A 27,500-nucleotide genomic window follows, 5' to 3' on the forward strand; every position below is an offset into this window, starting at 1 on the left:
TTAACTAATTACAAAATTTCACTATTTCTGAATAATTGTGATATATAATCAAAGCTTACACAACTGAACATTTTTTTAACTGAAGGGAAGTTTTGTTTGGTTAGACATTCAGATAACTTGTCAACAAACACAGTCCAAAGATTAAATGTACAAAAACACCGACAAGTGAAACCTTTAAGATATTCAAGCCACCTCAGTTTCTGTTTAAACTAATCAACAGCACATCAGGACTTAACAAGATAATTTATTATATTTTATTTTCTTACCTCATCAGAACATTCTTGAGGACTGAAACTTGGTTTGAGGTTCTTAACTGGGCTTTGAGTCAAATCAACTACAGGTATATTCTGTCGGATGGAAAATTGATGATTGTCATTTCCATTTGACGGCACAGGAAAATAAATGACAAATCAACTTGACAAAGTCCATATGGATTGGATCTATAAAAGGGGCTATACCCCCATATGACCTATATAACCTTCTAGGGTTACATTTACCACAGCTTCTGACATGGCATCTGGAATTGATGGGAAAAGCATACTTTTCTTTCTTGCCTCATCAGAAGGGTAATGAGAACTCAAACTGGGCTTGAATTTCTTAACTGGGCTCTCAGTCAAATCAACTACATGTACAGGTTTGTCCTGTAAAATGGAAAATAGACAAATGTCATATTTATTCATCTCGTCATTTCACTCAAATGGCACACTAACATAACAAATCAAGCAAGCTAGAAGAAAGATATGTAAAAGGGGCAAGATCCCATAACAGCTAGATCATCAAGAATTTACATAATCAATAATAATATTGCAAAAAAAGAAGAGAAAAGCAAGCCCCAGGATTTCATGGTTAAGCATTGATTTTTCCTGTAAGCTTATATCAAAAGAATTTAAGAGCTTGTGATTAAATTTGTATCAAGGTGTACTTATCGTTATGGCAAAATATGAAAACTAGTTTTCATGGTTTTAAAGCCACTGTACACTTACAAAATAATGAACGCACAGACAAACTTGCCAATTTTATTTTTTTGTAACATTTCGCACACACACAAAGAAAAAGCCAAAATGAATAGCTTTTAAAGTACTGGGCGTTCTCAAACTTACGACTAATTAGAATTTCCTTGGAGAGTGGAATTGAATTAAAATTGGATACCTTGGACGGCGTAAACTGCAACTTAATCATGCGCCCAAACAGTTAATCTTTAACTGATTATGCCTCGATCAAATTCGTATTACTTTGAAGGAAGTGTCGAAGGAAGTCAGGTGTCAACAATACAAAGCTATTGTGCTTCCTTTTGTCAAGTCTTTTGTGTTGTTTCAAATGGAAATTAAGCTTACTCGATAGCAATATTAGTGAATGAAATGTGTTAATACTGTAATTAAAATCTATACCACAAAACAATGCCTTGAAAAAAGGATTTCTTTCAACTGGAAGACCAGAAAAATCCGATAAAACAATGCCCTGACTTAAAATTTGAATGTCTTAAAAGCCTTTGGGCATAAAATAAGCATGTCTTATCAGATGGACAAGGATTTCACTCACCTCACACGTCGCTGATTTGTCTGCCATTTTGGGTTGGAACTCAGCAGGTCCAGGGTGCTTTCCATTCAACAAAAATTCTGGTTTGAAATTTCGGAAACTTCACGTGCTCAATGGAACGGTACATTCTGGTTGCACAGACCCAACCCAAACCACCGCGCGTTTTGTTATAGTGGCTTCGCAGCACACTCATAATTACGCTCTAAAAGAGAAAAGTAAATACTGTTTATATGCTAAAGAACACTCGACTGTCGAAAAGGGGCGGTGCAAAACTAAAGGCGGTGGAATCCTATTTCGAGTGGAAAGCCTATGAATGCAAGTGAAGGTAAAAAATTCTTGTGAATTGAACCGATACGTTTCTCAGAATATTCGAACAATTCGAAGCAATTCCTGGAACTGTACAGTAAATAAATTCGGTGTTTTAGCCAATTTGTATTCAGCTAGGCTTTTTTGTATTCATTGCAGCTTAAAGGGACGCGATCACGGTTATGTACATGCGCGCTGTTTGTCTCTTCAGAATAAATTTGTTGGGTCGACACTAAATTCGTAATCGCCATTACTGCTACAATCATTGAAAATTTGTCGCTTTGGCTGGCCTAGTTATACTTGGTAGTTTTGAAAACGAAGCACTCCAAAATGAAGACCGAAGTACGAAGCACCCAAATCTCGAAAACGAAGCACCCTAGATCGAAAACGAAGCACCTAAATCTCGAAAACGAAGCACCCAAATCTCGAAAAACGAAGACCCCAAAACTCGAAAACGAAGCACCTGAATCAGGTGGAGGCAGCGGATGCGTCCGCACCTCCAAAGGTCCACAAAATCCATCCCAAGGTTTTATAAGAGCCTGCCAACTGTTTAACTGAACTTTTCTAGATAGGATATACTGTATTAATTTTATTATTGGTCTCGCTATGCTTGCTTACCTTAATATGCATTTTTTCGGTACACATACATGTTTATGTAGACTTCAAAACTGTCCGTCAGCAGATTTTGGCATATTCAAATACACGTAAACAGTAACACAAAAGGTCTGAAACGAGGCTGAAAACGAAGTGTGAGGCTCCCGGGTATTACTCTTACGCCACGCTTTACCGACTTCTTTACTGATTTTGAGAAAAAAAAACAATTGTTTTGCAGTCTAACATATTGGATATGCGGGAGGTTACGCCCCCTCCCGATCGCAAAATTATCAAACTTCTAACATTTGTTCGCTTGTTTTCGCCGCTTCGATATCATCGTTAAGACTGATAATGACGACGGCTACCACGTTTTCCCGCCAAAATGACGCTGGTTCATGCACGAGCACCACTTAGTACTAAGAAAATCTTGTACTCGCCTTAGAATCTAAAGCTCTCTATCATCGACTCAATCTTGCGAATTTAACTGGCTTTTACTGGCAATACAGTAACATTCTAGAAATAGTTTGGGCGTTCTCGATTTTCTGATCACGTCCAAAACATGGCCTCCCACCAGGCCTCCCACGCAGCGGCGGAAATGCATTTACAACTTGAGTAGATTTTAACTGCATTTGATTCGTTATCGTGCTTGATTCCTGCTGTATTAGCATTGGTCTTGTGTTTATAAGACCGGTGTCGAGCTTTTGGGTGCTTCGTTTTCGATCTAGGGTGCTTCGTTCTGGAGTTTTGGGTGCTTCGTTTTCGAGTTTTAAGTGCTTCGTTTTCGAGATTTAGGGGTCTTCGTTTTCGATCTAGGGTGCTTCATTTTCGAGTTTTGGGTGCTTAGTTTTCGATCTAGGGTGCTTCGTTTTCGAGATTTAGGGGTCTTCATTTTCGATCTAGGGTGCTTCATGCTTCGGTCTTTGTTTTCGAGTGCTTCGTTTTCAAAACTACCAGTTATACTTCAGTAGTAGTGATTAACGTGTGGTTCTGTTGTTTGACTGGTTACGTTTTAAGAAGACACAGAAAATAATGTTTTGATCATGGAGATTCAGAAGAGCATCGTGGTCGTCCGACAACCCGACGTTCTCAAGAGTCTTTGGAGATAGAGAAGCTTAACCGATCGATCTGGTATGGTTCTAGGAGTAGTGTGTGGCTTACGAAAAGAATACATGACACTTAGAAAGTGATTGAAGGCGTGAGTTCATTCAACTTTGATTTGATTTGACTCCGACCAGTAGTTATACTGCAACAGGCCGCACGATCTTCAACGATCTGGTACACTTGGAATGTTCCTTGTATCTTTGCTTTACGATTGTACATGTTTAAGAATTGATGTTTTCAAAATAAATTATTGCCTGAATATTCTGTTTATAATCTAGTTTCTTTATGTGTTCTACTCGATAACATTTGTTTTGGTGAACACTGAACCGATGCAACGGGAATCAATTTGTTTATTTGCTGATAAGCATTTGAAATTTATGTTCAATAGACCTTATCACGGTTTTCGACACCATTTTGACGAGTAGGCAAGGAAATTTTGGCGCGGTTACCAAGCTTCATACAAATCTCTTAAAATTTTTGTCACGTGCCCGACTCACCGGCAATTGTCAGCGTTTTTTTCGTACTTCGTCGCACTAAGAGATTTTTCCTTTTCGGGATATTGAAGGTATGATATCTAAGCTTTTCTGAAAAGTCACTGAAATCAATTTAGTGCCTTAGAAAATCGCATCTCATTGCGTTTTAAATATATATTTTTTAACTTAAAGTGATTAACTCTGATGTCATAGTCAGGTTGTAGTTCGTGGATCTTTTTTACTGTGCTGTAAACATTGTCCTAATTGCATTCAATGCTTCATTCAGATGGAAATGTATGAAGATTTTCTGGATTTGTCCATGGGAAACCTCAAGGACTAGCTAAGTTTAAGGGGATTGTCAACAACTGGCCGGAAGGTAGAACTGGTCGCAAGAGCTTTTTCTGCCTTTGAAATGAAGCTTCCAGTCCAAGTTTCCCAAGAGCAAGACTTGGCCAGTTTGCAAAGGGAATTCCAGGACAGACTACGCAAGTACGATCTATCAGATCCTAAATCCAGTGACACTACATGAGTGGATGACATGACAAAATGGCCACCAGTGGACCTTGGCAAGATATTTGCTTATATTCTGTCAAACAAAGAGTTTGACTCAGATTACATTGGGAAATACAAGGATGAAAAAGCTTATTATTGCTGGAAAAGTAACTTTCGGTACCATCCTCTATGCAGACAACAAGGATGGAAAGTGTGTGTTGCAATGCAAGGTAACTCCATCGCAGCGCATCAGAGAGGTCCCAAGAGAAGTCTGGGTAGCCCTCAAGAAAGATGGAACTGTCTTGTGTGGTTGGTGCACATGCATTGCTGGCACGAGTGCAACATGCAACCACATAATTGCATCGCTTTACAAGATGGAATATGCATTCACCCATGGTTATACAGATCCATCATGTACATCAGTCCCTTGCGGATGGAATGTATCAACCAGGAGAGATGTGCAGCCAGGAAAGATAATAGACATGCGAATCAGAAAAGACAAGAGAACAACTGGAAATGAAGAAAATGAAGGAATTATTATAGATGAATGGAGACATTTTGATCCAAGGAAAGAGGGGGAAAGGAACGTGACTGATGAGGTGAAAAAGGGATTCTCGGATGGGTACAAACAGATCAGGCCAAATGCGCAAATTTTCAAAAGTGTAGAGGCAGAAAAGCACAATCAAATGGACAGACCTTTAGAACTGACTAAATTTGCAGAGAATTTTACTGCATCATTAGATGGTAGTGAGAGTGAACAGGACGTTGTAAATAAATTTTTGGAAGCTATCCCCTTAAGTGCAATGGAGGTTTCCCAAATTAAGCGAGAAACCAAGGGCCAAAGTGACTCATTTTCTTGGATCAGGCACAGAAAAGGACGGATAACTGCATCGAACTTAAAAGATGTAAGCACAAAAGTTGACTCCCTTGCAAAAGCTCGAGGTTCTGTCAAACCACCAACAACTCCTCTTGTTTCAAAACTAGTTCTTGGATCGCAGAACATTGACCACATCCCATCAGTCAGGTGGGGAAAAGAAAAAGAAAACGAGGCATATAATGAATTTTATGCCAGGGCTCTTTCACAGCACCAAAACTGCAAGTTAACAAAGAGTGGACTTTGTGTTCTTAAAGACAAACCCTACATTGGGGCCAGTCCTGATAGGATTATGACATGTTCATGCTGTGGTACAACTGCATTGGAAATTAAGTGCCCATATTCCATTCGAGACTTGTGCGTCAGTGAGGCCTGAGAACAAACAGATTTCCTGGAGCAGAGGGATGGAGTGATTCAGCTGAAAAGAAGTCACAAGTATTTCTTTCAAGTGACTGATGTTATGGCTGCAAAATCGTTATCAAAGTTGAACTTCGTTGTGTGGACAACAAAGAAACTACATGTAGAACTGATACATTTTGATGATTCATTTTGGGACAAGATCATTCCAAAGCTTGATGTATTTTTTTAAGTCTTACATGGCGAAGGTCCTATTAGGCTTGAGGAATATATATTTTTGCCCCACATGTGAGAAAGTCATTTTAGAGGGAGAGGAGCTCCCAGAGAATTCCCCTGACAATAGCATATGCTGTGACCATTGTGGAGCATGGTTCCATTTTGTGTGTGCACAGATCACTCACATCGAGGATGATCAAGAGTTGTTTTGTCAAGCTTGCCTTTTAGATTTTGTGGATAGGGAGCTTGATCTAACCTCTCTGGTGGATCCTTGATGACCTATTGGCGTTCATTTTCATGGTTACCAGGGACATTTAGGTAGATGCTCACCTTAATGTTTCACATTAGATAGTAGACTAGCCTAACAACTCTACACCCTGATTTACCTTTACTTGATCTTTAAGATAAAAGTCATTTAATTCTGTTGAGGGCAGAAAACAGTAGCATCCATATTTGCATTTGGTCTAGAAAATGGACACTAACCCTAAAATTGATTTTACTGTATCTTAATTCTTGCCATGTTGTTAAAGTTGTATGGCTTTGTCACCGAGTTCTAAGTAAAAATACCACAAGGGTATTAAACAAGATGAACTAATTCTCAGTGTCTTTTACAGTACATGTATCACAGTCCACTCACACACACAGTGGGTCTTGTAAGCATGTAAGGGCACAAACAACTTGCACTAAGTCATCACATAATGGGAGAAAGTTGATTGGAAGTTCATTCTTGAGGACATTGTACCTTTTCAATCGCCCAATTGCCTGCTCAACATATATCCTAACGTTAGCTGTCCTAGATGTTTCCTGTACTTCTCTTGGGACCATTTGTGAACCAGCTTTGGTACTGGGTGGAATGCAAAGGTAAGCATTGCGTAACAACAGTTCGTCTTTTATCTTGAAAGCCCTATCAGCCATAATCTGGTCCTATGGTTCCACAAAACTTAAGAAACCACAGTCTTTAACAATAAATTTATCAGTTGCCCTTCCTCCGTAGCATGGTGACACATAGCACGGTGCTCCGTTTGGAGTGACTGCAACCAGAAACTTCATTATTGAATTATGTTTACAATCAGACCGGAGCATAACAGGCCAGAGCCCCGATTTTAGTGCGCGCAGGAGGAGGCCTAATCTCCACAGCAATCACCACAAATCGGTTTCCAATAACAGACAAGGTAATTAGTTTTAAGCATTCCTCCAGACACCTTTGGAGAGCGCCGGACACATTGCCTGTCAAGAAAATTTGTACTTCTGATTAAACGAACCAGACATCTCAAGGAAATGCGAAATTTGATCAGACTATTTGGGTATTATAAATTCATTTCACGGTCGATTGAAAATTTGGAAGTCGATCTTCGCGCCTCTGGCTTCGCAATTGATAACTACAGTTTTCTCGCCGCATTTGGATTCAAATAGGCTTGATACGCTTTCAATGGTTTTTCAAGTGCTTTCTTTTAAGAAAATAGTGCTCCGATGGCTTATTTAACTTCTGTCAAGAGTAGTATGCCGTGTCAACATTGGTGACCTTCGAAGCGAAAACAGCGAGTCGGCGTATCAAGTTTTTACTGTGGAGCCACAAGTAGGAATACACTCTCTGCTGGCACATCTTTTTTCCGGTTTGGAAGGAACTCGGCGTGGAAAAGACCCTGACCAAAGAAATTTTTAAATTTTCTCTATTTGAACATTTGAGAAAAGCCGTCAACAATGCACATTTTATAGTCGCCAGAGAAAACGAATGCGAGAGCTCGAGCTCTACTTCACATCTCCTTGAGGAACAGCAAGACCAATTATCTGATTCAATGGACGACCTTTTTTATCAAACGGCGAAGGATTCAAGTCTTTTTTCTCTGGCTTAAGACAATGTAAGCGTCGATGTGCCTCCAGTGGCAAATCACTCTCCAAAAAGTGCCAAGCACTGTCAAAATTCCGCCAAAATCTTATTCGCTAGAAGGAGCCCAAGACGCTGGATTACTCCAGATATTCTAGCTTCCACTTCAACATCTTCGTGTTCGCTTGGGCAATCTGTATAATCAACGTCACAGATACAGTATGGTTTCTATATCAGTCATTTTAGCCTCCTTGAAATGTCAATCATAATCCAAAAATTATTATTTCAGGTTACCTTTGTATTGTTACTTGCTTTTTACTTAATAGACCAAATTATAGGGCTACCCTCTCCCTCAGAGCTTACAGGCGGCGCGCCCAAGATTCTGAGGTGAAGGTAGTCTCTCTTTTGAAATGTCGGTCATAATCCAAACAATTTTTGTATGTGATTTTTGTAGTGTCATAGGCCAAATTATAGGACTACACTCTCCCTCAGAGCTTACAGGCGGCGCGCCCAAGATTCAGAGGTGAAGGTAGTCTTTCTTTTAAAATGTCAGTCATAATACAAATTATTTTTGTAGGTTGTTTTTGTACTGTCATTTGTTTTTGAAATAGGCCAAATTATGGGGCTACCCTCTCCCTCAGAGCTTACAGGCGGTGCGCCCAAGATTCTGAGGTGATGGTAGTCTCTCTTTTGAAATGTCGGTCATTATCCAAATTATTATTGTAGGTCATCTTTGTTTTGTCATTTGTTTTGAAATAGGCCAAATTATGGGGCTTCCCTCTCCCTCAGAGCTTACAGGCGGCGCGCCCAAGATTCTGAGGTGATGGTAGTCTCTCTTTTGAAATTATAATTGTAGGTTATTTTTGTAGTGTCATTTGTTTTTGAAATAGGCCAAATTATGGGACTTCCCTCTCCCTCAGAACTTACAGGCGGCGCGCCCAAGATTCTGAGGTGAAGGTTGTCTCTCTTCTTAACTGTCAGTCGTCAACCATAGTATTATTGAATTTTCATTTTCCAGAGTCCATAGTGGTACCTTCTTTATAGTTTTACGTGATTTGTGGCAAAGACAAGACCAGGCTAACAAATTTATTCTACTTTATGCGTGGTGCGACAATCACCGTGGCTAACTGGCCTCCAAAGTTCATTTATAATTTGGACGCTTCTCAGGAGTTCCTTCACTGCTTTTAATCCAGAATTGGCGATTCTCAGCACCTTGAAGCTCTTGCATTGCATCAATTGTTCCTTGGATGGCAACCTTTTCTTGTCCCGAGTACAATATCGATTCTCGATTCTCGACTCTCGATTACCGTATCTTGCTCGTGCAAGGTTTCGGCAATGGGACCAGTACTAAAACCATTGCAGGAAAACTGTTTGGTAGAAGAAGAGTAAAATGGTGGCTTCGGTGAGTTACCTGTCTGATGCTCGGTATATCACTGCCAATCTGCGCAACAGAATGCACGAAAAACCCCTCCGGTACTTGAAAAAAAAAGAAAAAGAACCTGAGCGATGTAATTTAGTAACTTATTCATGGTGTTCAGCTTCCGGTTTATTCAGCTTATTGCCAGTTGTAGGCAAAGTTCACGCGCACATTATCGCATTCTAACTGGGTCGATTGTGACGAAACTGTTATGTCAGTCATTAACTAAAAACCCCCGCGCGTTAAGCCTTTGTACGACGAACGTCCCTTAGAAATATAAATTGGCAAGACTGATCACCAATTCTACCTGCAAAGTGTAGCTGATTGAGTTGTGTAATGTATTCTAGAGTGTAAATTTAGTCCTAACCTCGCAGACAAGGATGCAATGAGACATTTATTTTGCGTAGTTAGGCCTGCTATCCATTGGGCAACCACCCCTTTTATTTTCTTTCGATAGCCTGTCCATGCACTTACCTTTGGGTACACAAAGTAGCTGCCTCTCGCTGTACCAAAACTTGATAGTTTTGGCGTTCAATATTTTTAACGGGTGCTCAGAAAACACCGGGACTGCATCGTGTGCCTTTGGCGCTTTGGTATGCTGCAAGCTTTGGTTCATCGCGTTTTGAAAGATGGAAATTTTGATATTCCCGCGAAAAAGAAGACCGATAAAACGCGTCTTTCATTGACTACAGTGAAACGCCCGGAAGTGAAGGATGTTTTGAAAGAAACGGGAAAACTGATAAAAGTAAATATTTGTTTTGATAAGTGAAATTAATGAGAAATAACCATAAACTAGTTTTGTGTTTTTGTTTTTTTAAAAGCGGTTTGTCTGGTACCAGATTTGTACAATTACTTTCAATCAAACATGGATCGGGTTTTGTTAATTATGACAATGTAATTAAAAAGCATTATGTTGACAGCTACAAGGCACATGCTTGCCTTAAGCTGCGAGTATCCCGCCATGTTTTAAACAAAGGGCCTCTGACCAAGCCGGCATTCTAATCCGCCACAAATATGTGAAGCACGCGTCTTTCAAAGTCGCCTAGTACTTAAAATCGGAGCTCTGGCCTGTTATGGTAGCTTGGATGTCAAGAGCACTTGGGGTTTCTGTAAAAACTTCAGTGCAATCAATAATGCACCGAACTTTTGGATAGATTTTTCGAAAGGCCTCTGGAAGCTCCAACTGAATTTGTCCTCTACTTGGCCACATAATCATCCAGTTTAGCTCTCGTGACGTAAACCTAACCCAGGTAGAAAAAATTTGAGTGACTAAGGAATGAGAAACCTTGAATCTAAAGGCCAAATCAACAAACAAAAGTCTCAGCCTCATTAAAGTCAAAAGAAGTTCCTCTTCTAACTGAAGCTTCCTCTTTGGTCCTCTCTTTACAGAGGGTGTCTCTGCACCAGCTCTCTTAAATTCATCAAAGATAGCTGCAAGAGACCTGGCAGCATTGTTACTTTGCCTCTCTTTTCGGACCTGAGCTTCTCCTTTCCAGTAATTCATATTTTTTGCCTTTGGTCTAAGATAACCATAGAGCAACTCAAAAGTCCTCGAGTCTGGAAGTCCTTTATAAAAACTGACCATTCCCTCTGTCGCAACAAGTTCAAATGTAAAATCTGGATGTGCAGTTTCAGGCTCTGATTCAGAACCTTCAGATAAGTAATGGAAATCTAGATCAGAAAGCTCCTGTTCTGACTGAAATGTCTCTGAAGCTGGAGTTGTCCTCTCAGTTGGTTTTTCCCTTTTCTTTGGTGTGCTTCCATGTTCATTTGACAGTTTTGTCATAAATTCTGTTTGATAAGGATTTTCAGGAGTTGGCTTACCATCTTTAAAATGATTTGCACAAATAAATGTTCCAGGTTTAGGATCAAAAAAGTCTAGTCGACCTTTCTGAACATTCCTTATCCATATAGCTCGTTTTGAAGCAGATGTGGTAAAATTGGAAAACTCCATAGTTGTCACATGTGAGTGATACTTATAGTTATCAGGATACCAGTCATCATTATTACATCCTCCAACACAGCAATGGGCTTTCTTGGGTTTCTTTCCTTTTGGCATACTCTTGGACGAAAGAAAGGCTGTATTAGGAAACATTAAGGGTAGAATAACAGCTGGGAACATCACAAGAGATCCCTTCAAAAGCGACAAAACGAAAAATTCCTATTCAGTTTTCAATATACAGAATTCTATCGATTTGAGAAACAACTTTTTTTTTTGCGTTATTTGGTTTGTATAAACTTAACTGAAAAATAATCAAAACACGGCACGATGATCAGACCCTTTTTAGGCCAATTTAATAATCATCACCTACATTATGCCAAGTTTGTTTTGTTTGCATGCATCCTACGATGCGCGCGCTTCTGTGCTATTTGTGCCAAAAGGGACTTATTTGATGAGGGATCGGGATAGTTTATGCCACAGAGCTAGAAAATCTACTTAACTTCAATATCCCGAAAAGGAAAAATCTCTTAGTGCGACGAAGTAGGAAAAAAACGCTGAGAATTCTATCTGAGGAGTAGCAAAGAATACTCTCGCGTCCTGAACAATGAATTTGAATTTCGTAACTTTACTTGCCTGCATCTAACACGCTTCCGATTGGTTTAAAAACAATCAGCTACTGTCAGAACTCACACATGCACATTATCGTGAACCAGTCCCTTTAAATATCGTCGACAGGTTTCAGACAAATAATACCCTGATTCTCATGGACGTTTATACAATTGTTCCTTGATTACCAACACTTATTTTCACCTACGTGTCCTGTTGCGTCAGTCATTTGACACTGTTAATGGCAAATATAAAAAATCGAAAAAAATTGCAACCTATTCAAACTATTTGAGATGTCATGCTTTACTCACAGCACTTCACTTTCCATTAGGCTACTTGTTCTTGTAAGCAGGATAGAAAAGAGCGGTACTGGGGAAAACAATTTCGCAAATGGAAAGGGACATTACGGTCCGACCGACCGAAATGACCAGACCGGTCACAGTGGACCACCCTCAAAGCTGGTCCCGAATATTCCGGGCAGAGCAAACCAAAATGGTCCGTTCCATTTGATGAACCAACCGAAATTTCTGGACTTTTGGGTTGAATGGAAAGCGCCCCCGATCTTTAAGAAAAACCGCTGATCTGACCTGTTGACTTAAGGTTCATGACTCATTGACTCATTTGACTCATAAAACATCCGTTCTCCATTTCGGGAGAATCGTCGCTCTGAATGTGGACATTATTTGTGCTGTTGTGCGGAAATTGCGATTCTATGGTTTGGCTCTTGAAGAGAAATGAAGTTCTCTTGTCAGGATTCAGAACATGCTGAAGTTACTTGGCTAGTAGAGGCAGCAATGTGATGAGGTCGTTTCTCGTGGCTTGTTCCCTATCATTTAATAAAACAGTTGCCAAAGTATCTTCTGCTGACAGACTCTCGATCTCATCTGGATCAAGAATTTTGTTTTCATCAGGGCCATCGCTGATCGCTGATAAAGTTACTGTTGACGTTGTGCTTTTCAATTTTTAACCATTGCCTCCACAGCCTAAGAAAAACCACCAGCATCCACGCTTCTTCAATCCTTTCGGCTATTGTCAAGTTGTTGCATGCGTAAGCATTACGCATTTTCTGTCCAATTTTCAAATATACCCTGGTTGCAACTGTTTTCGTTGTCGTCAAAATTCAAAAGACATGATCTCACACGAGGATGAAGAAGCCTTAAGGCCACATCAACGTTCTGCTTATCCTTCACCCAAACGTCTGTTTGCCATAGTCCCGTCGCCAAACGATAATTTTGGAACACTTGACTCATGTGCTCCAACACAGCACATTTTTGCCCCATAACTAAAAGGCGTCTGGTATTCAGCAACTGATTTCGCCATTTTTTTATCATATGCAACTGATCTGGAAACATAAGTTCGGGTATGTAATTGTCATTATTTATTTTTTCCAATGGCGCAAGAAACGTAAAATCAGTTGCTTCTAGAGACAAACCATGTTCCTTGTTTCCAGCACCGTGGCAACGAATGTGAAAGTATTTTCGTATCTTGCTATCTCCATCTGCTGCAAGCCCTAAGATATTTATCCCAGATTCTCCAACCCAAGCTCTAGAATTGCGCATCCAAGTATCAACAGTATCGGCTGTTTCTCCCTTTATCACATGTTGTACTGCTGAAGTAAATGATGGAATAAACGGCTGAAGTGGAACCAGTAGAAAAGCATACGCCTAGCATGCTTTCTCGTATTTTTGGTCTTTTACACAGTCAATGATGTCTTGTGCAGAATTTACCCTCACTTCTTTATTTTTTGCATAACCAGTTATTCTATTTCCACGACATCAAAAGATTTGCGCAGTAGCTGTCGCATCAACGGCAAGAGAAAAAAGGCCTTTATAACCAAGTTTCTCATAAAACACTTTTGCATCTTTGAAGCTACCGCTAGTTAACGACTCAGCAACGGCCTTTTCACGTCTGTCTTCCCTGTAAACGGAGCTTACAGAAGGCCCACCAAAGTTCTTAGCCACTAGCTCACAAGCCATTAGGCCACCATAGTCAAGAAGCATAGCAAATAGCGACTTGGTGGTTGAACTCCAAGTGTTAGTACCTTTCCCCTTCACTGTTTACTAGATCGTTCAAAAATGTCTCAAACTTTGTGTCCACATAACCATCATTGAAGAGGTTGGTTAGCCTGACCAACACCTCTGGCATATCTTTGTGATCTTCTTTTGAAGCCTGCAATGCTCTCCCAAGATTTGAGATTTTTTCTTCCTTTTTTGCCAGTTCTACACTCATGTGAACCATTCGCTGTTCACAGTTAATTAATTGCAATTTATCTAATTCAAGTTCTTTTAAAAACATTTCAGTGTGTTCAGTAACAATGGCTTGCGTGTTTTCTTTGAAGTCGCTAATACACTTAAATGTGTACATTAACATTTCCTCAATTTCTTGCTTCTTTGTTGGTGACATTTTTGCAACTAGGTTCGCACAACTGTCCGAAACAATTTTCCTTACGTTTTTCCTCCAGCAGATACCCGCTGCATCAGTTGCCTTTATGGCTACTTGCAGCAATTTATTTTGTGAATTAGTAGTGGCAAGGTTAGATTTGTGTGCGGCCTTTAAAGTTACTCTGCTGGCTGTTGCTAGGTCTTTTGCCGAGTGGAATAACTCATTCTCTTTTGACTCACGTTACTGCTTTCGACCAAATAATCAGCCCTTTGTTTTAGCTTGCAAGCCGAAATAGCATTGTCCATTTCCTGGTGATGTTGAATCCCTTTATGCACTAGTCATTTGTTTCCCCCGCTCCCCCACCCCCGCGACATAGCGGGGGAATTTGCAAACAAGCGATGCTAATTATGGGGAATTCCACCACCCACCAGGGCAGAATTTCTTTGCAAAACCACCACCCCCCGGGGCTAGCTGAAAGACCTTGTAAAAGAAGAGATTGTCTATTTCTGCGCTAAATACATTTTGAGAAACAACAACTATTAGGAATGTTTCAACCAGCTTAAACTACTTACCACTGAGGTTGTTTGGAGTATAGCTTTTTAATCAGACAAATAGTGTGAGAGAATAACCAATAAGCTGAGAGAAGACTTGAAAATCGTGAGCCATGCCAGCAACAAACACAGTTGTTTGGTATCTCCTCTTGAACTCGTTCTTGTCGAGAGAAACCTGGCCACATAGGTGGCTGTCACAAAACGGGGCATATGTACTACATTTTGTTTTAAGCACTTTTAGTAAGGGGCTAAGATTTAGGAAATTGTGATTGCAAAATTATTAGGAAGATAAATTCAAGATAGCTATAAGCTAGCTCGCCTTTTCAGAAGGAAGTGCAAATTTCAGTTGGCAACAACATTGCTACTTTACGGGGGTTTAAAAGGCATTTGAGCATTTGAGGGACAAAGAAAGTACATTGGTAGAACGCGCACATGACGAGAAATTCAGAGTATTTTAATACACTAGGGGCCACGTCCTTGGGACTAGTCCCATGAAACTGCTTACGTCATTATGTAGAAATTTAAGTCACCAAACAAGAGTTTTGTCAAGGGCCGTTTTAAATTGGGCTAATTAGGTTGGACTAGTCGCAGGGAATTGCTTCTCGTAAACGTGTACACACCACAAACTTTGCTTCAGGGTCTCGTCCCCTCACTGGTCCCTGAGACCAGTCCCTGGTACCTGTTCCCTAGTGTATTATCAAACAGAAAAACAACATTAAAGCATCACTTGCGCAGTGTTTGTGTAGTGTATGCCGGCCTTTATGGTCACACATGAATGTATCAAATCCTCTTCTTGTGTATTTTTCAACAGAAAAACAACATTAAGGCATCACTTGCACAGTGTTTGTATAGTGTATGCCGGCCTTTATGGTCACACATGAATGTATCAAATCCTCTTGTTGTGTATGTATACTCAAAGAGAAAAACAACATTAAAGCATCAATTGCACAGAGGGCAGAACCACTTCTTGGCTTTGGGTTTCCCCTTTAAGACCCACGCACTGAAGATGGAACCACTCTACGCTGCATTCTGCTCCATCGCAGCCAACCATCAGGCCATACTCGCCTTGGTTACATAAACAGTATAAGACCCCTTCATCTGCAAATTAATAGTGTTGTGTCTTAATAAATGTTGATATTAAAGACATTTTAATATTGTGTTCCTTGTTTGGTTGTCTGATACTGATTTTCATGGAAATGTGTGGTACATACCCTGACACTCGGGACAAACCCATTCCATGGGTGGAGGGTGTTTTAACCCAAGGCAGTCTAGAGAGTATGTGTTGCTACATGCGGCTGAACAAGCAAGGTCTGCCTTGTTGCTGCACACAATACAAGAACCAATAATAGGATCATCTGCAAGATAAGGAAAAAGGAACCCAAGGCATTAGAAGTGAAAATTTTAGTACATCTGAACCAGATTAAAAGAATGATGACATACCTGAGTTGTTCTTCTGCTTGTTCTTTCTAGTTTGTGCCGCTTGTTTCCGTCTTTCATTTATACCACGGTAGTGATCCAGATGCCACTCCACCTCTTGGGCAGGCAACAGAAGTTTCTCAGCCAGCTCTTCTACTGGAGTACCTTGGGGGTAATAGAAGGAGACTGATTGACTGAATGGCCATTGAAATTATCGGCTACTAAGTATATTATCACATTACTCACTGTTAGTTTTAGCTGCAGCCTTTAACTTTACGCTAGGTGGTGACATCATTCTGTGTTCACAGTTATCAGTACACAGCAGGTCTTCGGGCTTCATAAAGCTTCCAGGCCTTTTCAGGTCAGGGACAGGAATTGGCAACCAGGTAACTGAGGGTCCACCTTCATACCATTTCATTTCACAGCTGGTTTCACCATTCTTGCATCGCGGATGAATACATCCAGGTTCCCCACAGAGAGTTAAATGAAAGATGTAATTGCATGTACAGTCTTGCTCATGTGCCGGTTGCGTACATCCCAGATTTCTTGAAAATACCTGTGAAGGTCTGGATCGCTGGTTTTAAGTAGCTGTTTGTCCTTCTTGTTGCCTTTGAGAAAGGTGAGTAGCTTTTGGCGGCGTGACATATCAGACTCTGCCCCCTTGAAGAGTTGAACTGGGCTTCCACAACAGCTAGACCCTTGGACGCGGTCAATGTACACCTCAGTGGCAATTTCCAAATTTTGCTTGAGCTTTACCTTGTCTAGTCCACCACGGCCATAATTGCTTCCACTAAGAGTTGACAGAATAAAAAGGTTGGCATGTGCTTGAGAAAGCCCACCCTTCATTAATTCCACTCGGTTTAAGTATGACCCTCCGCTGTGACGGGACGTCACAAGAGTAGCAACCTTAGCATGTTTTACATGTCGCTCTGTCCAGTGAAACTGAACTTCTACATGGCTTGGGCCTTCGTCACTTGCTCCATCGACGCGAATGCAATCTATGGGCCTGTTTGCCATCCATGGTTGGAGATCTGGTGAATTCTGCAGGAATTCCAAATCAGCCGCATGCTGAGCTGCATTCTTTGGATAAGTGAAGTGGGGCTTAACAACGCCCACACATGCCTGCTTGCTGGTGTCAGTTTCCATAAAGAGGTAAGAAGTGGTTTGGATCACTGACGGGTAATCATTAACAAAGTCCGTTCGTGTTGTCAGGGCTGGCCTGTTAGTGAGAGTTATAGTTTTAGAGTGCTTATGATCATACGTTGTGTCAAGTCTAAACCCAGACTGGTCGTCACGGTTTAAAAGAACTTTGTTGCTGCCTTCCTTCAGTTGAATATAATCAAGCCCTCTATATAAAGCACAACTCCAGTGTGCATCCGGATTTATTCGAACGGAGAACCCCTTTCGAGCCCGCCTGCATGTTATCTTGGCCACATTCTGGTATCGTTTAGAGGAGAGATGCCTCTTGTTCCGGGCGTAACAAAGCTGTACTATGCTTCCGTAACCAATTTTCGTACCATATTTCTCTTCAAGATGGGCTTGTATAGACTTATAAGTTACTTTCTTTCCACGTCTCCTTTCCCCATGGAAAGTCAAAAGACCAGTTCTCCTCAATGCATCTGCTCCAACTTTTTTGCTTCCTACAAATTCCTCCATGTCCTTTCCAATCGTGGGAAACTTTTTCTGTAACCGACTTGCTGATGGAGGGATTCTACGTTTAAGAATGCATGTTTTGGCTATTTCTTCAGCCATTTTTCTCTCTGCTCGCCGCTTAATGCGCAACCTTTCAGATTGTATTTTCCTTAGCGTTTCCTCCCCAAGCACATCCGTAATTTCCACTCCTTCCCAGTGTTGATCTTCATCATTGTCAGAATCTGCTTCAGTTTCTGGGCCATCTAGGGAACGCCTCCTTTGCACCTCCAAGAAAGCTTGACGTGACACCTCAACATGCATTTCTTCATCGATTGTAAGATCACTTGAAGGCAAGTGGTCTGTGAAGTCAAAAATCACCTGATTGAGCACTTCAGAAGTATAGTTCCGCAAGTATTGACTGACCTCCTCAAAAAAGGCAAACCAATTTAAGTCATGGTCCCTCAACCAGCTTAACAGAACATCATTGGATGGTGCTGGATTTGCTAATATTGCTGTTTTGCTAATAGCATCCGGATCATATGAATTATTCGGGCCGCTGGGTGTGGTGGCTAGCTGTGGTGCTGGGTTTGCTATTGCTGTTTTGTTAATAGCATCCGGATTAAATGAATTACTCGTGCCACTGGGTGTGGTAGCTACTCCAACAGTAGATTCGCCACTGGCATGGGGATCATGCTTTCTGCTGGATGTGTCAGCATTTTCACTGGGATTAGTAAGATCTGGAGGCTCAACATCTTCCACATTGCTATCATCACATACATCATCAGTTGGCATTATTTCACACGCTTCAACGTCGAAGTCGACATTGTCCTCCCCTTCTTCATTAATGATATCTTCTAACCTAAGGGACCTCATCAAGGCTTTGTCTTCAATCTCTGCAAGCTCAATAACGGATTGTCTAATCTCTGCTGCTTCTTGAAGAGCCAGACGTACCTTTCTACTCAGGTCCTTGTATGATCCAATTCCATAAACCTTCCGAGCCTGTTGTGATGTAAGTCCAGCTGCCTCGCATACAGCAAACTTGAGAAGTGTTCGGTCCTTGTCACTGGATGTAGTTTACAAAGTGCTGTGAGAGTGTTTTTATCTAACCCTGGAACCTGTTCAGGGGCAACCAGCTTGTTAATCCAGTGCATCAGTCGCTTGTAATCAACCGACGGGCAGTACTCAGTTACATGAAGTTGAGAACCCAAGGACCTTTCAAGTGCAAATATTGCAACTGGTAGCTGAATCAGTCTCCTAACAGCTTTGTCCGATTTGTATTTGTTACTAGGAAAGAATTTGTGGTACAGGTCTGAAACTTTGACAATTCCTTTGTCCTGAATATAGTTTGCAATTTCAATCAGAACGTAACATTCTTTGCAACTAACAGAATGATGCTGCTGGCAATATCTTGTTCTAAAACTAACAAATTCAACGAGAGTAAACATGTTAAGTTTTGATATATATAATGAGTTTTCAACTCGACAAGAGGCCACATTCCCCCGATGTTGACCTTGTTAAAGCCACGAATGTTGAGTATTTGCCAGCAGCGTCTATGGTAAAAAATGAGAGTCATCGCAAGTTTGGTTATTATCTCCAGGAATCTGAGAAACCTCCGGTGGTGTAAAGGGTGCCTCATCTGATTCCATGGCATGTTGAAGGCCATCAGGGGGGTCTGGTTGTTTAGCTGATGGTGTAGAGGTTTTCTTTGCTGCTTCAACGGAACCCATGCCTTGTTGGAGGGCATCAGGGGGTCCAGTTGTATACAAGAACTGCTGACTGATGGTGTACAGGTTTTCTTTACTGCTATACTGCCATGTCTGAGCGCATCAGAGGGGTCTGGTAGTCTACAAGAACTGTTTGGTGTTATCTTGGCAACTAAAGGACCTACCACAGTAGGTTGTTGGCCATCAACATGCTCTGGCTTCTTATTGGAAACTTGGGGAAGGAAACTTGTGATTTTTGCATGACTTGTGTTCAAGGATTTTGTCTTTGCATTTTGCTTTTCACATTTTCTTCTCTTGGTCTGAAGCATGGTGAATTCTTCCTGTAGTTTTCTTTTTTTTGCCCTCAATTGCGAAATCTGTTCTGTTAAGGTCGCAGCCTGGCCAAACTGTTTCACATTGATATGTTTTTCGCGCTGCCTGGTCAGAAGTCCCATTTGTGTATCAGTATCAGTTAAGTCTTCTTGAATCTCTTGTAGTCTTTTTACTTTAAGCGAGTCACTTAGATACTCTCTCTTCTGTGCTCCAGCACTCTCTCCAAATTGCTTCGATCTGCTTGTCTTTTTCTTGTAATTGTACCCACTATTGTGTAACATCTGGCGTGCCAAATCGCATTGTTTTTGTTTGTCATTTACCATACCAGGGTCATCTAAAGCTAGTTTAAAGGCTGCTTTGTTGAGTTCTGTATAGTAATTGAACATCTTATGATCAGGGTCAATCTTTGAGGTGTCATATATCTTACTCTTCTCTTGAATTTCCTTCTCGTCAATCTTAACTGTTACAAATGTCTTCTGCTCAGGCATAACCTAGAAAGGAGACCAGAAAACGAGTTCTGCTATTTGACTTATAGAAAGCAAGAACTGGTACTGTAGTCTATAGTTGTTTTAGTAGGAAGCCATTACCAATTACTTCCTTTGAATCCATAAGGATACTTATTTATTTTTATGTTTTTGCAATGTACCAGCTGACAGGAGCCAACACATCGCAGGATTCGTGAAAGGCTGTGAGGGTTTCTACTATAATAATATTATTATTATGGTCCTCACAGATTGATCTTCACAGGTAATACTTAATGAAACATTCTCTGAGCCGGAGATTGTTAGTTTTGCACAAGAATTACCATTTTATTGATTGGCATGGATATGTACAGTTTCGACAGTAATGTTGGCGAGGAGACTTCAAGATAAAGATACCGCCAACAGTCATGGTATAAAGGGTTTGGGATTAAATAGTGAAATGACATTTTTTTTGCTAAAATTTTGGCATTTTATGCACTTTGCTTTATATAGTGCATTACAGGTATAGGACATTTCTATAGCAGAAAATGGGTTGGACAAAGAGCAAAAGGATCTAATCGGCATGACTGACAGGTTTTTGGACCTTCCCTGTCAAACTATATACCCTTTAAAATGGGGTAAGACCTTCACGTTAAATTTGAGAAAAAAAAATTGTTTTGAAGAGCAACTTGCCTGCAACTCAGGGCCAATCGTTAAACTACCATTGTTCACAAGAATTGTAGATTGGTGGGATCTTGCAATTGTACTTGAAGAAGTACTCACACCCTCAGATGACCTGGATTCAGCTAAACTGGATGACGAATTTCTAGCAAGCTGATAAAATAATGGTCAAGATAAAAATGAGCATTCAATTGAAGTCTTATCTTTAAAAATAACTTTCACTTTTACTCCTTTTTCAGACTTTGAGCACCCCAAAATTTGCATCCTGGTTGCTAGAGAAGTAATTAAGAAAAGCAATACAAACAACGAAAAAGAAACCCTTTTTTAAAATGTAAATGTGAAATTCAAAACAACAATATTCCATACCCCCACTACAGAGAGAATTGGAAATTGCAGAGGGTGGGGAGGGTCAAAATCTTGATTTTCCAGGGGGTAAACATCCAAATTTTCATACAAACACTACATTTGTCACTTAGAAATTCCAGAGGGATGGGGGATCCTTTATCAAATTCCCTTCATGGTAGGGGTATGGTTTATTTTGAAATAACACAATGAAAGTAATCAGAACACAAAAAAATATTTAATTACACTAGGGAACAACCACTAACGGATTAGTATGGCAATGTGATTCTTTATGGAGACAGAGTTAATGCACTAGAACACAGAACCTGTCACACCAAGCAAGAAACAAATGTACATCATCATGGGAGTTCTGGGTAATTTTCTAATATAATAAAAAGGCACAAAACTGCAGAATGGCCCATGAAACATAATCAGGATAAAAAAAATGATATGATACAACATCTAATAATGACAAACATCTAATACAGTTCTTTAATAAGTATGTACTGTACCTTAATATGTTTTAAAATGAACAGAATGTCTCCCACAGCAGTTATTCCAATTTCACGGATGCTCTCTTTGTTAATATCATCAAGCACATCCTCTGCAATACTTAAGAAGACGTTAAAAAAAAAACATCAGATCAACTGTTAAGAAACCCGTGACCTCAGGAAGGTCCAAAATCCCCCCTTCCCCCCTCAAAAATAATTATTATTATCTTTGGCTAGAAATAAATCATTTTGAGGTTGAAAGAGGTGAAAAAAAAAATTGAAAGAAAACTAAGCATTATTTGTAAGTTGAGGTTCAATATAAAAGAATAAGTACACATACTGACATATTTAATGTTCATACATTATATATTAAATTTTAGCCAGCAATAAAGAAAATCAGACTTAATACTAGATAAAAACAATGCTTGATTATCTGTATTTTTCTGCTTTTCCATTCTAAAAGAACACCTTATATTTCCAGGCTGGTTTTGTTCTTAATAAAAAAATGTGCTTTTTTGCAAAATCTCAGCCTGGTGTTTATACTGTATTGGAATATCAGAATTTGCTCTTTCATAAAATTTTAGAAACTGAAGCCTTGCAAAAAAAGGTAGGCTGAGAAGATATAACGATTAATTCTTCCAAAAAGTGTATTTGTTGTATTGTGTACTTACCGATTATCGACGAAAAGCTTAGCATACTCCTCAGCTCTGTCCTTTATTCCAGCATTTGAAAAAAAAGCTTTCCATCTAGAGTGATGAAAGTGAAATCACATATTAAACGGAATTCGCGCAACAAAAAAGCGTAAATATAGTCTCTGGACAAAGGTCAAAGTGTTTTCTTTCAAATGCGATTAGGCTTATCAATGGATGCATTTATTTACATAAGGATATAAAAGGATTGTTGACACTTACTTCGTCACGCTATCCTCTCTGGTAGCCATGATGGATCGCTGCTTGTGAGGAATGCACCCAGAATCCTTTGCACACAGTCTCCTCGTGAGCGCTTTGTTTTTGAAAATTCCCCCGGGGTTTCCCGGGGGTATTTTAGGTCAGGCAAATTTGAGGTAAAGTCCCTGGGGGTCTGGGCATAAAATCATCGCAAAGCTGCAGTAATTCCCCCGCTATTGCCCGACAAAGTCCCCGAATGTCGCGGGGGTGGGGGGGCGGAGGAAACAAATGACTAGTGCATTAGCAAGTTCTGCTGCTGATTCTTTCATAACACTTTCTGTTATTTCCCAGCGCATTTCATGCTACTCTAACAGCGACCTACTCGACAATGTGGCCTGCGTAGTATCCCGATTTTCATTTGTTGGGAAAGAGATTAAAAACCGCCATTTAATAGAGAGCTGTCATACACCTCTAAAATGCCAGCTTTTCAATAACCTTTAAACATTTCTCTTAATATCAGTTATTACACCATTTCATTGATGTCACAATCTATTTCACGAAGCTGAGCAGATTGTTCGATAACAAAGAATAAAAAAGTTTATACATTGATCGAGCTCACACTTGAATATATATGGCTAATATAATAAACATTTTGCTATTTGTATAGCCAAATACACAGTGTCTCTCAGCATGCAAAAAAAGCTATATTATTTTTTGACTTATCGATCGGCAGCTTTTTTTCGGCTTATCTTCATACCTGAAGGCCTGTGCATGCGCATTACGTCGTTTTTCTGCAATAGATATTAATAAATCAATAACTGTTTAATAAATGTATAATTACTTAAAATGTCGAGAGCTCTGTTACTTTCCCAACACAGCTTTCTCTAGACAACAAATTTCAATTAAAAGGAAACCAAATAATGTAAGTATTGCCAAATTATCAAGTTATTGAACACTAGAGCGGTTTTCACTTGACTGTCGAAAGTAATTGAGGAATTGGTTTGGTTTTGGTTTTGGTTCGTCTTTCTGATTGGCTCTTTAAAATAGCTCTACCAATCAGCGAGGAGGCATTGTTTTCTCAGCCAATCAAATTCGCAAGTAAACGCAAATCGTGTTTTGGTTTTGGTTTTACTCAAGTTTCACTCACGCAATTTCTTCAATACAACAGTGCCTCGCTGAACGTAGTCTCTCATTGGCTAAACAGGTAGACGCCGTAGCAAGCGTAGCAAAGCATTTCATTGGTTCGAATACAATTACACTACCGTCATCAATTGTAAGTCGCCGCATATGCTCACTACAAGCCCCGATACCTCACACTCACGCACGCGTGACATTTCTGGGCGGAAGTGTGTAAGTCTTCAATCTGGATGATTTATGGTTGCTCTTGTGTTGTGTAAAAAGTAAGTGTTCTAAATATGCTTATGAGTTTGTGTCTCTGTGTCATCTTGGCCTCGAAGATCTCGTACAAAGTAGTCATTGCGGCTAGAAGATGTGTATTAAGATGCGTATTAAAATTGCTCATAGTCCGTTGAAATGACCACCGATAAATGAAAACATCCGATTTACTTGACCTTTATAAATTGAAGTTAACTGATAAGGAACTAGGAGTAATCGGTAATTAAGAGAGTCCATTCGACATTCTTGTTGCGAGTGAAAGGTTTATTTTAGAGCTTTGGCCATATGTGCATCACTCGTCGGTGGGAATTTTGTGCGGATGTGAAAAATATCCTGATAACAGTACTGACTCGACTTTTGTGAAAATTTTTGTTGGATTATATCTTCGCTGCATTGTAGGTGATGTCTGCTGTAAAGGAGAAATGGACTGCCAGAGGGACTGGCAAATGTCCTCGTTGTAGTGCCACATACTCAACTTTTCGGAAACCTCCGAATTGTGACCAGTGCAACTTTTTCCTTGGTGGGAGGTACGTTTCTGAAACTGTCAGCCGCAAAAGGAGAAAACTGGACAATCCAAGTGCAGTGAAAGTATGTACATTTGGTGGAAACAACCTATATTCCATGAAAGTCACCAGTAGGGATGACCGTTGTTTTTGTCTTGTTTCTGACACCAGTAGACTCTGTTATTACAGCTCATGCAAGAGCTTTCGTTCAGTTACAGCAGCATCTGGTCAGGAGGAGATGAACAAATTCTCATGTAAACATCTTGATGAAGTAAAAAATGCAGTAGCTGCAGTCAAAGAATACCATTTATCTCCCCAGCAAGTTTCTGAATATCCAGGGGGTAGTGATGTCCATGGGAAAATGCTTGATGCAGTCAATCATGCCAAGGTGCTTGGTGTCCCTCAAGTCATCAGAGTATCCGAAACCAGCTATGCTGTTTGTGGCATGCCGGACACCTTTGCTGAAAATGGCATTGTCCATTTGAAGCAAGTGAATGGCACATTCTCATGTGTGGTGAAGAACTGCCGGACTATTACTGGTGGTAAACAACTGAAGTCCCGCTATGTGTGTCTCCACATTCATTTGTTGTCATGTTGTCTTGGCTTGTGGAAATCGTCACCACTACCCACCACTGCTACATGTACTGTTACTGTCAACTCCCCTGTTTCAAGCTCCACTACTGCTCTTCCTTCTGCTGCATCAAGTTCCAACCCACCAATTCCTGTCTCTTCAAACTTAACTGCATCTATTTCAGGAACAATACATTGCAATTTTAACTTAAGGTTTAGGTGTGCATTTAGAGTGCCAGAGGAGTCAGATTTTAAATGTAAGAAACACATTTTTCTCAACAATATGATCTGAAGTATTAATTTATTAACATAAGGAGTAAAACATTCCATTCCCTGGTCTCAAACAGTGTACACCAAATATTACAGGGCAAGGTGCCTTGGTGCAGCAATTACCCAACAAACTTTTTTGACAAGTTGAATGTCCAACCAGACAGTGAGAATTTCTTTGAACTGTAACGCTGGTCCTCCTTTTAACGTTAAAAGACATCACAACCAAACCGTTGATTACATTTGCAAACAAAGTTGTGGGAATTGAATTTGGGCACAATACATGTACAGAGCTAACTAACTTGTGAAAAATGTTTGTTGGATAGCTACACTAAGTTAAGTTGTGCTACAAGATTAAGGCAAAAGAGGTAAACAATCATTGAGAGCTTACTGTGTGGGAGACACTGGCAAAGCCATCAATAGTGGTGCTCTTTATTGCCACTCCAGGTACTTTCCTCCCTGTTTTGTCAACCACATTTACTCCAGGATGCAACCAAGTGAGGACCTTGAATTCACATTCACTCGCCATTAGTTGACTGTTTAAATAGCATTGACTGTTGTAATAACAGTCTAAATTTTTAATCCAATACTTACACTTTTTTCATCAGACTTGACTGCAGAGAGAATACTTCTATCTAATTTCTGAAGAGGTGTCAACTCACTGGCCTTATGTGTATCTTCTGATAAGGTGTCGTATATCAAATATGAGATGACATTGCCAGTTTCCGCAGGTCTTCCTATCGATAATCTAATCTAAATAAGGGATAAAACAATAAAACACATTAAAAAAAGAAAAAGTCATCTTCAGAGTCAAGTGAATTAAAAGTGTTTGTCAGTCAATGTTTTGTTGATCTGTATCATTAAACATTGATCATCGAATGACAAACACTATTCACTTGACTCTGAAGATGACTTCCGCTCAGGTTGTCGAAACGTCAGTCACCAACAACAGTTCTTTTCAGAACTACTCTCACCTGGACGATCACAACATACGAACTTAACTTACCATTGTGTTCGCTAAAACAACAGAGGTGACACCTTTCAGCCATCTCTGTTGTGACTGAGCTTGTTCAAAAACTCTTGACAGTATGGACATTATAATACCAGAGGCCTCAGAGTAGATCCTCTTCCAAATGTCCAGGTACATCACTGCCCATGCCAGGAAAAGGCCCTTAATTTAATGGTAAAAAGGAATAAGAGTAATAAAAAATTAAATAGTCACTGTTGTTACTATTAAATAGTCAAACTGCATCTACTTTCCAACTAGTAAATATTTGTGAAAGATGAAATAATCAACAATGGCACAAGCCTGGAACATAACTATTTTCTGATGATACCTTATTTTCCTGCATGTGAGGTATCAGGGAATTCTCCATTATCCAGCTGTCATGTGCTTGCACGCCTTCTCTAGGGCCGGTGTAATTGAAACAAACCACACGCCCAACGATTCTAAAAACAAAACATGTTGATCTGTATCATTAAACATTGATCATCATGCATTATAATATACGACTTTAGACCACAAAATGTTTAACAACTGTGCAAGAATCTAGTGCATTGACACCCTTTACATTGGCCTCTCTGAATTTGTAGGTACAAATACATGCAGTGGAGCTAATTTATATAAAATTAAAATTGACATTTAATATAAATTTTTAAAAATATTAAACTGTACTGACCGGGTGCAAAACATACCGTGATATTTCTGGGGAATTAGATGACAGTAAAACCCCAGCTCGTGATGCACTCATGCCCTCTTTCTTAGACCCAGACAACAATCTGCCCTGTACTTGTAGAAGGAACTCCCCAAAAGGTTTATTGATGTCTGGGTCATCAATAAATACAACACCATTTGTTGATGTCAAGCTGTCCTGCATCTTTTTACTGCAAAACAATACAATAAGCTATAGACATTTTATAACAGAACGGAACTGTGACTAGTTAAAATTTAAACTTAAAACATGTCGTACCCTTTGCAATTCCTCCCCCCATGCCTTCACACACACACAAACTCAATCACAAGAATCCTTCCCCGACCCATGCACATACAAATTGTTGTGATTTAAATATATGACTTGGCTTACAATTTATTTATTATCCAGTTTGGTTTTTTGAACTTTTTTCAGATTTAAAGAAAGGAGTATAAG

At 39.9% G+C, this 27,500-nt stretch overlaps 2 protein-coding genes and 1 long non-coding RNA gene across 3 annotated transcripts in view; all 3 read right to left on the reverse strand.

Moving 5' to 3' along the window:
* Nucleotides 1-10,233: 10,233 nt before the first annotated feature.
* On the reverse strand, nt 10,234-11,250 carry LOC140931717 (uncharacterized). The gene has a single exon (XM_073381476.1). It carries the CDS (start codon nt 11,248-11,250, stop codon nt 10,234-10,236), a length of 1,017 nt encoding a protein of 338 aa, XP_073237577.1.
* A 4,182-nt stretch (nt 11,251-15,432) lies between these two features.
* LOC140929444 (uncharacterized) lies at nt 15,433-22,866 on the reverse strand. The gene is made up of 3 exons (XR_012164726.1): nt 22,643-22,866; nt 22,403-22,477; nt 15,433-15,770 (listed from the first exon to the last, which is right to left on the reverse strand). It is a non-coding gene; the product is annotated as an uncharacterized lncRNA (long non-coding RNA).
* Nucleotides 22,867-25,729: 2,863 nt separating this feature from the next.
* Nucleotides 25,730-27,500, reverse strand: part of LOC140931718 (uncharacterized) — a 2,050-nt gene continuing 279 nt past the window's right edge. The window contains exons 2-6 of the mRNA XM_073381477.1: nt 27,049-27,237; nt 26,691-26,802; nt 26,360-26,524; nt 25,948-26,106; nt 25,730-25,858 (exon numbers count right to left, since the gene is read on the reverse strand). Coding sequence (XP_073237578.1) covers nt 25,730-25,858; nt 25,948-26,106; nt 26,360-26,524; nt 26,691-26,802; nt 27,049-27,237 — 754 coding nt within the window. The remainder of the gene's footprint in view (nt 25,859-25,947; nt 26,107-26,359; nt 26,525-26,690; nt 26,803-27,048; nt 27,238-27,500) is intronic.

The sequence above is a fragment of the Porites lutea genome, chromosome 3 (genome assembly GCF_958299795.1).
Source record: "Porites lutea chromosome 3, jaPorLute2.1, whole genome shotgun sequence".
NCBI lineage: Eukaryota > Metazoa > Cnidaria > Anthozoa > Scleractinia > Poritidae > Porites > Porites lutea.

Coding starts and splice junctions, on each gene's coding strand:
- LOC140931717 (XM_073381476.1), bottom strand. CDS start 11,250: ATGCCAAAAGGAAAGAAACCCAAGAAAGCCCATTGCTGTGTTGGAGGA.